Source organism: Mya arenaria, chromosome 14 (assembly GCF_026914265.1).
Source record: "Mya arenaria isolate MELC-2E11 chromosome 14, ASM2691426v1".
NCBI lineage: Eukaryota > Metazoa > Mollusca > Bivalvia > Myida > Myidae > Mya > Mya arenaria.
This window is the reverse complement of record NC_069135.1, coordinates 430,645-445,668: the sequence shown is the minus strand read 5'-3', so window position 1 is coordinate 445,668 and position 15,024 is coordinate 430,645. Positions and strand designations below refer to the sequence as shown.

General features: G+C 33.5%; 1 protein-coding gene across 1 annotated transcript; it reads right to left on the bottom strand.

Moving 5' to 3' along the window:
- Positions 1-7,339: 7,339 nt before the first annotated feature.
- Positions 7,340-9,899, bottom strand: LOC128217390 (uncharacterized). The gene is made up of 4 exons (XM_052924529.1): positions 9,812-9,899; positions 8,629-8,807; positions 8,083-8,335; positions 7,340-7,592 (listed from the first exon to the last, which is right to left on the bottom strand). The coding sequence occupies exons 1-4, from the start codon at positions 9,897-9,899 to the stop codon at positions 7,369-7,371; spliced, it is 744 nt and encodes a 247-aa protein (XP_052780489.1). The 3' UTR covers positions 7,340-7,368.
- Positions 9,900-15,024: the final 5,125 nt, after the last annotated feature.

Below are 15,024 nucleotides of genomic sequence, written 5' to 3'. Positions count from 1 at the left end.
GTATTCTATTGGGTACCGCCCCTTTACATATTACAGAAACCGCTACCCATTGACGCTTCATTTAATCATAATCGCAAGATTAGTGGTAACCGAGGTTCCATAATAAATTGAATGTGATTGTTTCTCACCGTATACATTTTACGAATTATAAAATAATAACATGATAATAAATCGAATGCCCAATGTTTTGTATACACTGTCTCTCATTTGGTAACAATAAAAATTCACTCTATGGTGAATATAGAAAAATATAATGTACATACAAAAATTGTCGCACACGGGTCGTTGCATGGTAATTGGTTCCATATGGCGAACTGCCTACACGACCACGTGATGAAGAGCATAAAGTAACACCAAATTTATAAATGTTTATATTAAGTCTTACAAGTTGATATTTTATTGACATTTTGTTCTTTACATTTGGCAGTTTACAAGAACATTATGAAATAGCATGGCCATGCCGTACTGGTTACATGACAAACAATTAACATATAATCAACCATGAATGACCAAAAACGGTCAGTAAAAGGTTGACTTTACAGGCATGGCCACAATTTCAACGTCGTGAATTAGTTTCAAAGCATGTGATTAAGAAGCAGTGTTTTCATGTATTGTTTTCATTTTTTATTTTATTTTCAGTACACAGTAAATATCTTGAATAATACCAAGGACAATACATTAATTAACAGGAACCATATCTTACTATATATTATGTAGTAATTAATGAAATTATTACACGTAACGTCAAGCGGATAGACGCTGAAAATTACAACGTTTAACAATTGTCCTGAATTTCTGAAACAAACTGAATGCCATCATAATGAAAGCAATGCACCAAACAAGGGCGTAGAACATCTCCTTCAAAGCCATCTGATTACAGTGCATTTTTGAGAGTCAGACTTACCTTCTTTTAGAATGCATCTGCAAATTAGCAAAGCTCTGGTAACTCAAAATACGTTATGATATATCACTATCGTTATGAATTAAAAACAGTGGATATATCATCTAATGTCAGCATTTACTTAACATTTGAATAGTAATAACAGTCTTGTCAAATCCATATCAGAACTTAAGCTCATGTTTCTCTTTGAAAACCACGTTGTCAAATGCAAACTCTATACCAAAATGAACGTTTTAACATTTAAAACATCTAGTTTGCTATTTTCTATTTTTAAATGTCATTGAAATTGCAATTTCCTTGCATTTCATTCTTTTATGAAGAATGTTTTCTGAAATAACCCATAAACCCATGAAAAATATATTATTACTCAATGTAACACGAATGTCGAACAAAGCACTTGAATCGGTCTTTTGTTGTACAGAACGTGAAAAGGCGGTATGAAATACCACTAGATATACGAGTATAGATTGGATAGGAACGAGAATAATAAAAATAAATATATTTCTTATTGAATCTAAAATATACACTAATTCTATTTTGAAACTACAAAATAAGGACATTGTAGTCAACTTGCTTGGATAACGAAATCATATATTGTGAAAGAAAGTGTAATGTATCAACTTCTTATAATTAGCCGTATCTCCAAGTCGATTAAACTGTCATTCAAACGTATGATTATTATTCTATAAATCATTTTTCGGAAACCAAAATCAACAAACTGCAAATGAAAGCCAATCATATGTTTTAATTTGTGTCATTTATTTGGAGATAAAAGGGGCATAGTTCTAGACAAGCATGACAAGATGTATACAGTGATTACGGTTTAAGATATACGGAAAGTTTGTTTGCTGGACAGTCTTGACAAGGAAACCTGGAATGGAGTTCCAACATTTATATTAAAAAACAGTTATTTGACCTTAATGCCTCAAGGTATGTATCATTTGACAACTCTTTAATGGTATATTTTATATATAGTATGCATTCAATTGCTCACAAGCGATATAATCTTTGACTCGTCGTTTATGGCATAGTTTAAGTACATTCAATATAAAGTATAAAGTTATAGTATAAAAAAGCTATGTGTATGTAATCCTTGGTTAAGGTAAGCTTAAAATGATTAAAAAAAGAAGCTGTTAATTTGAATAATAGTATAAAGTTCATAATTTTCTCAGCGGACTTTCTCGTCGTTGACTACTTAGGTTAAAATGACAATTTGGTTGTATACGTTATTTTCTGCAAGCTGTACATTGCTCTGATTATGAAACAATTTTGCGCTCGTATCGATATATGTGGAAACAAGTGTGAGATTAAGATCTCTATACAAAGGAAAATGAGAAATGACGATATTTGTGAGGCATTTTGCGAAAACTAGGCCTAAGATAAAAATGACGTATGGCAAAAATCACCTTTTAGACATGTTGATTTTTCAAGCAAAACAGCGGTTTTATTTTTACTGTTAATTGTAGGCGGGACGTAAAGGTGTTTCCAACAAGGGGGTATTTAGAAAAAATGATTTAAACTATTAAAACATCTCCAGAAATAAGCATAAAAACGTCAGTATGAGTTTAACATAGTATTTTATTTCACTCGTGAAACTACATTGGCAATCGTGGTTTTAAAATGTGGCAAAACGACTCACTGAGTAATACAATTCTAGTCGGATTAATGCATGGGTATTTTTTTAAAATGACACTTACCCAGTTGTAAATTAATCCCTCATCTCATAATACATCAATCACAACAAACAGCATCTAAGATAATATCAATGTTTTCAGCGGACACTAACTTTTCATTTCAAAGCTGCCGGGTTGCAACAAATCGGATATTGCCCAATTGTTCAGATGATGACGGTAATACATTTGGCATGCGAGAGCATTCAAAAAAGGCACGGATATCGTTGTTATGTCCACAAGAGCGCATAGAGATATTCAATATGGGTCAAAAATAGCTAAACAGCCGACTGATAAAATTCTCCAAAGTAGTAACGCGAGCCTAAAGCTTTAGTATTCCTTGGAAATACCGATACACAATTCAAATCAACCATGAAATAATAATTATCAATTAATTAACCCAAACATATACCAGAATCAGAACTCATTGGAACTCCTTATCATCCTGCTAAATTCATCCTCAAAATTCATGGTAAACAACACAAGTGAGGGGGCAGAAGGCACCAACCAACAAGCTAAATAATGCGCCTCGATCAGCGCTAACAAGCAAGATCACATCTGCACGAGAAAGGCTGATCTTTTTACCTCCAAATCAATTTCTGTAAACCCATCTTAATAAACAGAAAACAATCAGGACAATGCCGTTATGTATTTTTTATTCGAAATTTAGTATTTAAAAAATAAGTTATAATTGTGCACTAGCCTTTTTATTATAAAAGTTATTATATAGCAGTATTATTGATAAAAAAATATAGACTCGGCACTCTCTTTTTGCCAATTATTTCCACTCTCATGTTCGACCAAATAAAACATATTTTGATGAAAGAGAAACGTTATTTTGTTTAATATAAAGTGTTTTTGGCTCTTTCCTTAATGTTGTGCAAATGCATTGTCATGGTTTCAATTTAAAAGCAGAGTTTTCCGTGATCAAATACCATACCGTTGTTATATGTCCTTCAACAATCGACATACAGTTTACTTTTGATATGTTTACAATTGAACTACACAACGGAAAGCATTTATTTCCAGAGGTTTTTGAAAGGAAAGCATTAGTTAATCAGTAATTCAAACTATGGATAACTCCTAATGATATTTGGATTAGGTAAAAAAGCGACCATTTTTTCCATAAAAGCGTTGGTATACATTTGCATTATATAAATCATGTTTTAAAATATAAGAAAGGATTGGAAAGGCCCTCTCTAACTCTCGAGATTTGAGGAAAAAACCGTTACTTTGTTGGATATTAAAGTGAATAAGGAAGCTCTATGGAATTTTGTAACGTACATATGCATTTCCATTTAAACGACAAAATCCTTTCTCACAAACAAAACCCATTTATTTGCCATACAGTATACCCTTCAAACAATGCACGTAAACTCTATTTATTATCTTAATAATTCAACAACAAAACGGAAGTTTGTGAAACGTAAGCATAATCAAAATATGAATCAGAGCCGTGAAACAAATGTTAATCAGGTAAAAAATACATAATCCATAGAAGCGTTTGTCATCTTGATATGATCTCACCAGTCTTTAAGAAAGGAATTCCGATGTGAAATGTCTTATTGGAGTGTGAACAAAGCGCAATCTGTACTTCCCGACCTTTTGTTATACCGTTCTAGAAAACCCTGTCAGACTAAATTGCAGTTTTATTAGATATAAGAAGCAAGCCCGGAGTGATGTTCCGGACAAAGATAAAAGACCGCTATTAATCAATTTCCGCTATTTGGTTTTCGAATGCCTGAAGGAATTCTCTACACGATTCTACATACTGTATGTTTTGCCTATAGTTCTGTTCAATAACACAATGGAAAATACTCATTTAAATACAATGGACAGTCACACTAACATTAATATATTAAGAGGTCCTACAAGTCAAGACTTCACATAACGTGAAGATTGTTTTAGGTAGGGAACACTTTTATGTTTTCATGTGTTACATGTTCAATGCCCATTTGTAAGGGCCCATTCTCCTCCACTGTTTTGGTATAATTGTTATTGCCATATTGTTCCTCGTAGTTTGCTACTTTTCCGCAAATTTTCAATTGAGAGCATATGCATAACATCTACATGATTAAATTGGAGAACCGAATAGTTTTTCATCCAATATGGCGATCCTACTATGGAGCAGTGTTTACAAAAACTCAAGATACATGTCGACACGGTATTGAAAATATTGTACAGAAACGTTTTTACTCGCTTAGGTTGCAAGAGAAATAAATAGTTAGAATTATTTAAGAAATGTTAAAGTAGGCGAACCAAAATAAGAAAACAAAGTAGGCTTATCATTTCATGACAGTTTCGAAAACCTGGTATTGAAATTACCAATAGTCTTGGAAATTTCAAGATGTCTTAATTTGGCAGTTTGACAGGTGTTTATTACGTTTCAAACATTCATTTAAATTTCAATAAAGTTGCTAGTTCAATAATACACATTTCCTCAAAATTTGAGTTTGAAATATTGAATAATGAAGAATAATGCTAAAAAGAAAATTGGTATGTTTGTATATAAAACAAAATAAAGTTTACCAAAGTGAAGTGTACGGCTCAACTTATGTGTGCTGTGTTAACGTTTATAAGGATGTTTAACTATTGAATGAAGTTTTATATTACGGTCTTCTGAGACATGCTCGTTATAAGAAATATTAACATATAATAATGTTTTTATTAATGTTTGTTATAAATCGTACCAATGGCAAATATTATTTATCGTATTAATATGCAATCATTAATATATATACACACACCGCGATGACAATTTAATCGTTTTATTCTAGTCTAAAGAAGTTCTCTGTCAAACTTAATGTCAACTATGCGGCAACTTCCTATTTGAAAGAAACCCATCGAACAAGGACATATAGTAGAGCCTCAAAAGCAATCGGGTTAAGTTAATAAATCGAAGACATGTATTCTTCAACCTTTGCTGTTTTTTTGCGTCGTTTCTATCCTGTTATTTGCAATTAAGCAAAAGTAAAGCAAAAGCCCGGTAACTTAAATAAGTCTATATTGAAAAAATAGTATCGCATATAAGGCATTTTATTATATATCTCTTTCTTTAAACCATTTTAGATAACTGTTAAATAAATATTGCACATTTTAATTGGAAATCACCCTACCATATGCGAAATGTATACGAAACTCGTTTTAAATCATTTTAACCTTTATACCCTTAAACATTTTCAAAATGTCATTGAAATTACTATCTGCTGGCACTTCAACTCCTTATTAACATATATATTTATATATTAAAAATTGAGAATAGTATTCAGTGTTAAACTATGAACGCCTGTGGTATTTGACAGGGTATAGACACTTTTGGCCAATATAATGTTTGAACATAGTTACTCTTGAAAAGGCCTTCCTTTATTATTTAATGAAATAACTTGCGGCCCTGCACTGCTGCATACTGAATATGTGTTTACCATATTACAACTAATTGTTAACATTGTATTTCGTTTACAGTTATTCTCTATTTCGCAAGCAAATAAATTACCTGATACCATTCCTTCGTGGTAAATTTTATTCATATTCAAATAATAGGTATACAAATACGGCATATAAAGCTATGCACACGTAATTCTTACATGTGATTGAACTTTTAAATTACAATTCAAACAAGTAGCAGTAGAGTTAAATATTAAACAGACATTCTTATTAGTCATGTTTTAAAGACTTAAGACAAAAAACCCAGAACAGTATGATCTAACAGTACTGTACTCCACGCACTCTGATACGAAATAATAGAGTTGATTAATCATTAGACGTTTCGTTTTGTCCGGAATTCCTTTCCGGACTTGCAAATTAGCAGTTCCTGTCCTAAACACTGACGCTAATATCTAATCAAAGTGAAATTGTTCTGACAGGCTCACCAGTTAGACATGGCTCTAGGAGTGCAGCTTGCTTTGTGTTCACCTTTTCCTAAGAATGAGGACAAATTACTGATTATTGGACTGCTAATCCCCGTTAGATTGAATGCCCTTTGATGGACAGGCTCTTGAATAATTATCCCATGTTTGATTTAATAAGTATTTGATCATTTCAAGCATTAAAGACTCGAGACCGAACTCGTTTGAATCCATTAAATTGCTGCTAACTACAACAAAAAAGATTTAAATTTAAATTTAAAATTTTAAACACAGCGTTGATTTACTCGTTGTTGTTCAATTATAGAGTCACTGCGTTTGGTTTGAAGAAAGAACAAAATTTCGAAGAGGTTAAAGCATGATGCATCCCATGTTACAGCTTGTCAACATGAATTATTCTGCTTTCGTTTGTTTTAGACATTATTAACACATAAAAAGAAGGCTGTTGACGATTTTCAAACTTTGAGTTCGATTAGAATTCCTAACTAAAAAAACAAAACAACAACAACGTCCATATTGACAGTTGTTTTAAACATGATGTCAACTTATTCACTATTGTTCCCATTCTCTTTCAAGAGTTTTGCAGTTTGTTTACATACATTGTATCACACACACACGCACACGCACGCACACACACACGTGAAAAAAGTGTCGGCGTTATATAAACGTTGCAAGATGAGTAGGTGGTTCGATATGGGATATATAGGGTAACGAGCAGGATAGAGTTTTTATATTTCCGAAATGGCTCCCATTCCCTATATGTTTCACTATAACCGTTGAATTGTTCATATTTTTTACAAAACAACAAAAACAAAAACATATGATTAATTTTGCTTTTAATTTAACCAATGTGGTACAAGAACATGGCGAGCAGTTGAAGTCGGTCTTGTGTAAACAATGTCAATACTGCCACCAGGAGGACTTGTTCACCTCTTCACGACCATATATAGTTTGTCTCCCCGGTGAGTGTGAATGTCGCAAGCTGTGAGACACACGTCTTAAAGTACTGGTTCCACACGAGGCTGGACGGGCACCTCTGGACGAACGCGTTCCCTTGCAGGTCACACTGGATGAACTTGGTAGGATCGGGGTGCGAGAAGAACAATGACTGGGCGTTGATTGCCTCAGGGGTACAGGGGTTTGCGCCGTTTAATAAACCTGCAAATATACATCCACCGGCGAGTTTTATTGCTTTAAACATGCACTCTTACTCACAAATAGGATTTACCACAATTAAAACAATTTTAATATTCCAAATAGGATAAATAAATATCGAAATGGTTTTTATGAAGGATACTGAGTTTCATTTGAAAGAAATAAGCGTAAAAGACGGTATTTCTATTCTTATGAGACTATAGTAGACCACAGTAAATAGTAATTAATATTTTCCATAAATGAATTAAGTAGTTAAAGGTTTATGAATAAAAATTGATGTTTGTTAAAAATGTGTATGTATTGATTTTGAATAAGAGTTCCACTTTAAGTATTACTATTTCTAGCGCGATTTTATACATTGATAGCATGAAACCCGAATCGTTTTATGAGTATCACTGCCACGGAATTGCTAAAATATCATACATACCGTAAATTAGAAATAAACAACCTCGGGAGCACCCTTTGATTCTGAAAACTACCTACGGGAACTAACCTGTAAGTGCAACCAGATTGCCAGAGATCACCACACCTTCCTGAAACGCAAACACACACGATTGCCTATTCTGATCCCAGATCAGCTGGTCAGGGCAGGTGATCACGCGGCCATTTCCGGCAGCGGCGCACTGGATGAATTGTTTGTCGCTTGTATAAACGTTGAAGCATAGCCGGCCCATTTGGAGGTTTTGAGCTGTGCATTGAAAGTAAATTCCAAGAGAGGATATGTCGATCGGTGGAGATACAACCGCCTGAAAAGGTATTGGAAGTTGAGCCAGTTGTTCATGTTAATCACATTTCATCTATAGCATATTGTGTTCTTTGAAAACAAACATTACGCTTTGTTAGCTTGATAAGGTTGAATAACAGCTTATTAATATTTTATTTGGTGGTTTGATGTATTTATAATGCAGAGTCATGGGTGCCCTCCTCAATACAATATTAATTATGCTGTATCAGTTTGTAGCGAGTGCTATGTTTATGACAATGATTAGGTAATGCACTTGAACCTTTGACAGAAAACTTTAAGCTATGGTCATCGAACCTTCAGATTAATACATGAGGATGTTGCCTGGTCGTAGACCTCTCCTGCTGGACACTGGACGATGAACATGCGTCCGTACAACCCGCACTGGATGAATTTGGTGGCGTCACTCGGGTGGGGAAAGTTCAGGGCATGTAAGACGTTGTTCAGGCACGGGTTGGTCACCACCTGCCACTGGCCTAAGGGGTACATACATACATGTAAATTGTACATTGGGATATTTCTTAGCAGTACGGTTGATAAATGAAATTTCAAGTACTCCTTGTTTTATTCAACGTTAACATTTCTTTCAAGACTGTATGTGAGAACGCACGCACAAACGCATACACACACACAGGTAAATCACTGAAGAGTACCGTTCCGAGTTTTTAGTTAGATAGAAAGCTTCGCGATACATAGACAATTCATTCTGGAGATGTACAAAATACAGCAGAATAATAATTTTATACATGTAGCTGATTGAAATACTGCTATTCATTATTTTGAAAGTTTTACAAGTACATATTTATTTCTGTAAACGGTCGGAGTTGTAAGAAAACTGTTGTAATTAGTTTTTCTTTTAATTTATGAGCGGTGTCTTTGTAATAGCAAACATAATTATTAGCTCCAAAAGTGAGGTCAGATTTAGAGTGTTTCTATGTTTCTATCATTGAACGAGGGGGGGAAATAATATAAAGAGGTAGATTAAAAGTAATCAGTCATCTACTACCTTTTGCGTGTTAAGTTCAAAAATACACAATTACTATTAAACTAAATAATTATAACTGTCATGTAACTTACACAATGCACGGGTGAAAGTTGATCCGGGCAGAATGATGCTTCGGTCGGCCGGTTCAACTAGATGAAGGAATATATTGTATGACATTGATTAAACGATTTTAACTTTAATATACTAAGTGTTTGGCCACAAACTTTCACTGGACTGTAACCACTAACACCGAATGATGCAATGAGAACTACACGGACGAGCCCAGTGGAATAAATTATTAAGACTATGCAGGTGGTATCTGTTTAAATGAAGCAGATATTAATGTCATGAACATTCAATTATTATTCAGTTTAATCTGATACCTGCCATTGTTATATAAATATAAATTTAAATATAAGACAAACATCAACGTATATGATACGTATTTATGCTTTGTTAAGTTAATTTTTGTTTAATCTAATATCTTTAGCTTACCTTTGTCTTCATAAACTTCCGTGTTGTTCTCAGCAGCCACAATGCCACATAACAATCCTACACACGTGAGAAACAAGAGAGAACTCATTCTGGATAGGAGGAAAGTGTTTTAAGATGTCCGCCTAAAACAAGTGCTGAAGAGGAAACGAGCACATACCTTTTATACCTACCGTTAAGGAAGTATTGTAATTTTAGATAAGGGTAGACTCACGTTGTTTGGTATTCCTTTCGAACATAATGCATTTAATCATAGAAACTTTCCTTAGTTTAATTTGCATCTATGTTTCCCCATGTCAAATATATTTGCCATTTCTCTTGTTGTTTTCGTCAACTCTGTGAAAAATGCAAAACTTTCATCGTGTTTGATGTTTGACATACAAAAAAAACAATGTTGACTGATAACATCCCGTTTCCTACTTGAAACAAACGATAGCAACATATGCAGAAAGAACTATTTAGCTGATCGCCATTAGTCATATTAATTCTTTGTGACTCAAACATTTCCTTACCGCATTACATCTAAGTGCTCGCGCTATGCGTTTCATCACCTGATAAGATTCATTCCCTTCAAAATTACACCATTCACGAACTTTTCAATTTTAAAGAGATGGTACAAGCATGTTTCAAAAGGGTTCCTTATATATATACTTTTTATAGTAGTTTTAAGGAATTAGCATTGGTCATGACTACCATTAATGATCAATTTAAAACCATAATCAGTATTCATGCATTCATGTGAGTATGCATGTATTCTCAGTTTTGCAATTTATCGGTATTGAATGGGTTGCAATGAATTTCAACTATATAAGGTGTTGGTTCTTGCATACACTTAGAATTGGACTAGTTTGTAACGCAGGCAACAATTGTTTTTTAAATAGTTTGGATACTATTTCATGTGCACCCAGGGGATAAAAGAATGAATATTCTTATTGATATGTCGTTTATTTGGGGTGAAACGAATATAAGGGATTATGGTTTATAATAAAATATTAACACGGTATACCAATACGTCAGCTCAACACAAGAAGTACTTTTACCATTGCTTCGCAATGTTACGACGGTAGAATTGCATGCAATTTTTATGGCAATAACGAATCAAGGTAAACTTTAGAAATTTGATTGTCCATATTTCCACTGAACTATTTTATTGGTTTATACATGTTTATTTATTTCGGTTAATTGAAAAGACTTCCTACGAGCATATGGATATTGATTACCAGAGAAAGAATTGTTTTTGAATAATTTCCTAAATATCTAATTTATTTGTCAATTACACGGACGTCTCATGCAGAAAGACGTTTGTCAAATAACAAAGCAGCGAATGGGAAATGAAATGGTCTCTCAACAACCTTTTTGCCATGCACATACAATAGCTCCGGTTATTAAATCTACATTTTACGAGACCCTGTCTGAATATAAATCTTAAAGTAATATTGAATGTGAAATTCATGAAAATATACTCATGAACTATAAATGACCATAACGACAATGGTATAAAGACATAAACAAATGGGATGGACATACGTTTTACAATACATGTATTTTATAATTTTGTTTGCGACAAAACACTTACGATAGGCAATAAATATTTATTTAAATAAACGACCTACCAACTGCAGTGGAATTCACAAAAGGTACAAATCTTATAGATAGAAGTAATTGTTGTGCATAGGATAATGTCCGTTGTCAAGCGGATTTAAGAGTTTTAAAAACACCCTTCACGAATAATAATACAAATAAACAGCGTAGAACTATCCAATTCCGCGTTATGGTTACCATTTCTTGTTTATATGCAAAAACGAAAAGTTTATCTATTTGTTTTGGTTTGTTCTTCAATTTGTTCTACAATTAGTTTAATAAATAATGCACATGGATGAATATAAACTTAAATATATCACAGTGTGTACGAAATGTTAACATATATTATATATGTTAAATGATTTAAATTAGACGGACTCGATAAGAAAGTACGAGTGAGATGTCTCTGTTTCTCGCTAATTGAAGCTGCATATGAATAGGCTTTTAGGAAGTCTTGAATAAGTTATGGACACTGTTTTAGGAGTGTATGCACTTTTGAAAAATATGAACGAAGGGCTTCTGTAAGTTGTAAACAGAATAAAAATGAGTTTGTGTTCCAAATGTAATTTTCTATATGTTTAAATTGTAGAGTTTAACTGATCCGTGGCGTCTTGCGATTCAAAGGCAATTAGTTGAGAATTACGCATTACGTAGTATAGCGCGGAACTTTTGTCTTAACATTTTGGCGCACAAATTTTAGTGCGCGGTTAAATCAGATGACAAATGGCTATTAGTTGGCAATCAGTTCTACGATCAACAGCGATCCGAACGGTCAAATGTTCAGGCAATCAAATTCAAATTTTGTTGTTTTAGAGTATTAGATATGATTTTAAAATAGAAATGTATAGCTTATAACGCAATGTTGTCTTAAAGCATGACACAATTATATTTGCATATTGTATGTGGTTTGCCAAACGTGTGTAATTAAATGGCGTGTCTTACGATATAATGGGAACAGTTTTCAGAGTTGTTTACGTTGGAAATTAAGAGTGTTACACTGTGTGATGTTATGATTATGTGTTCTTTCTTTTAGAGTATGTAGTGAAGTCTCACCATATAGGTTGTTGAGGGACACAAGTCAAGTTTTACCAGATAGGATTATTGCTACCTCGTGTTGGATCATTTAAAGGTCTTCTTCATTGGTTTGTTCAAATACATTTCACTGTTTTATTAAGAAGGATTGTCCAAGACAATGACAACGTATCTAAACAACAACATCATCATCAACAACAACAACAACAACAACAACAACAACAACAACAACAACAACAACAACACTTTGAATACATTCAGGCAATAATGCCTATAGCATACAAACAGTTTACGAGCAAACAGGTAAAATTTAGCGAGAAGCATAAAAAAATGTGAACAAAAAGATTAATGATTGTTAGTCAGTAGTAGTGAGCTATTTTACAATTAAAGGTAAATCTAGAATGCTTATATAAAACATTTTGTTATTAACAATTTGATAGAACAAACATTTAAACAAGTAATTCACAAAAGTCCGAGTGTTTGTTTAACAGAAGTTAGATGGAGTAGCATTTATCCAGTCGTGAATATCATGAGCTAACTCGTGTTTTTGTATGTGCTCAATGACATGACACACACATGCTGTTTGGTACTACAACCAGGTCTAAACCCTATGGTAAGTTATTTAACCTTAAGGCATTCTTCACAAATGTTGGATTGAAAAAACATACGGTTAATTAAAAATTTCCTCTATAGAAAACCATGTAAAATGTTGAAGAACAACGTGAATGTAAATACTAATACATACATTGGCCTCTCAGATAAAAAACTCGGCATGTCTGGCGCTTAAATGTACACTGTATACCATAAAAGGCAATAAAATAAATACATATAAAACTAAAGTTTAAATCAGTAAAACATATGGTTCGATAAATATCATATAAACAATTTAAAGAAACAACTAACGGCTGGAAATTTGACATTATAAAATGAAATAAACTGAAACTAATATGAACAAGGTTTCGTTTGTTATCACATGAACGCACAATTGAGGGGATATATGTTTTAACATCCCCGAACACAGTGTGGACATACCACGTGGTTTGTGACGTCACATTTAGTTATAGCGAGAAGTAAAATACTCATCGACTCAAAAAGGATTATCGCTGTAAGTTTGTTATTTTTATATCAATTTTTATAAAGGCTAAGCGAAAAAATGTATACTTCACTCGGTTACTAAGCGACACGTTGAGTAATTTATAGTTGTTGTTTTTTCAAAAATCGTGGGCAAATGCTGAAAATGGACAAAATATTGTTTGTTATGACGAGAAGCAAATTACGTTTCCTGTCCAAAAAGTTGTTTATATATATATTCACCATGTTTGCCTTAAAACGGAAGTCTCTGAATGCATATTCTATCCTCAGGATATATACATACCTACAAATAAGGCATACAATATACAGAAATATCCAATGTTTGTATTTTGTTATGACGAAAAGCAAAATTTATTTGGTTATGACGAAAAGCAGTTTTTTTAGGAACAATTGGCGACCTCTCTCCATCGTGTAATGAGCCCACTTTGGACCTGTTTGCAATGAGCATCGGTTATGTTTTACAGCAATTAAACGACATATAAATATATGACAACTACATGTCACTGCTCAGTATGTCACTCAATTTATTGATCAGGAAACTTTATGAATCCAACAACACGTTGCAGGTTCTTCATAAGCTCGTCTGTTGTTGTTGTTTCGTTAATTTTTAAATGTAGATTATGCGTCGTTTGAAGTGCAAACTAGTTCACCTTTGTCGTGTATCAATTAAAACCCTTAAACAATTGAAAGTAACTTAATCATACATTCATTGAAGTAAAAGTTGACATGTCGTATTTTTTGTTATCAAACTTGATTAAAAGCCTGTTGATACATATATGTTAAAGTGGATGTTTCAGGGACACACCTTGATGTCGTATAATTGAAGTAAAACCATTTTTATTGGCACAATAAAGAGGCCCAATGATTTAATCCAACAAAATATTTCCTTTTTTAGAATGATGCGGCCTCCCCTTGCCTTGGGGAAGCGCAGCAGGCCTACAATAAAAAGAATAGCCCCATTTTTCAATTTTCCTGATGCATGGACTAAAACAGAAGATGAAGTATTTAACAGAGTGGTTTACTCCATGTCGCCTAAACTAGCATACTCACCTCAAAAGCCGTCTGTTAAAAAAATCAATTCAAAATACCAGAATCCCCCATTGAAAGCAACCACACCAAAACCTATGAACTTGTTAAAACGGGTAACAACCCCAACACGATCGGGCAGTTCCAGTACAAGAAATGGAGTTTTCACACCTTCGAAATATCCCAAAACAAAAAAGGTACGAAGGTCATTGTATACAGCAGAACCAATCCAGAAAAGCGCCGCACCAGGCGATCAATTTGAAAATAACCTGAATGCGGATGACAGGGTACAGAACGTACAAAAGTTGGAATGCCGTACAGAGAATATAGATGTATCTTTAGAAACCGACGCTTCCGGTAGCAACGACTCTGTGTTGGAACTTGAAATAGATGAGATGATTCAAATAGTTCCAGCAGTCATGGAAAATCTTTCAAAGGAAGGTGTTGACAGATCTATGTTAGACTTTTTCAAACTGGTCAGTGAA

Excerpts from the sequence above, each read along its gene's own strand:
- LOC128217390 (XM_052924529.1), bottom strand. The coding sequence starts at position 9,899 with ATGAGTTCTCTCTTGTTTCTCACGTGTGTAGGATTGTTATGTGGCATT. Across the intron at positions 8,808-9,811 it reads GGAAGTTTATGAAGACAAAG|GCCAGTGGCAGGTGGTGACC; the intron begins GTAAGCTAAAGA and ends TGTACCCCTTAG. Across the intron at positions 7,593-8,082 it reads CAATCTGGTTGCACTTACAG|GTTTATTAAACGGCGCAAAC; the intron begins GTTAGTTCCCGT and ends GTATATTTGCAG.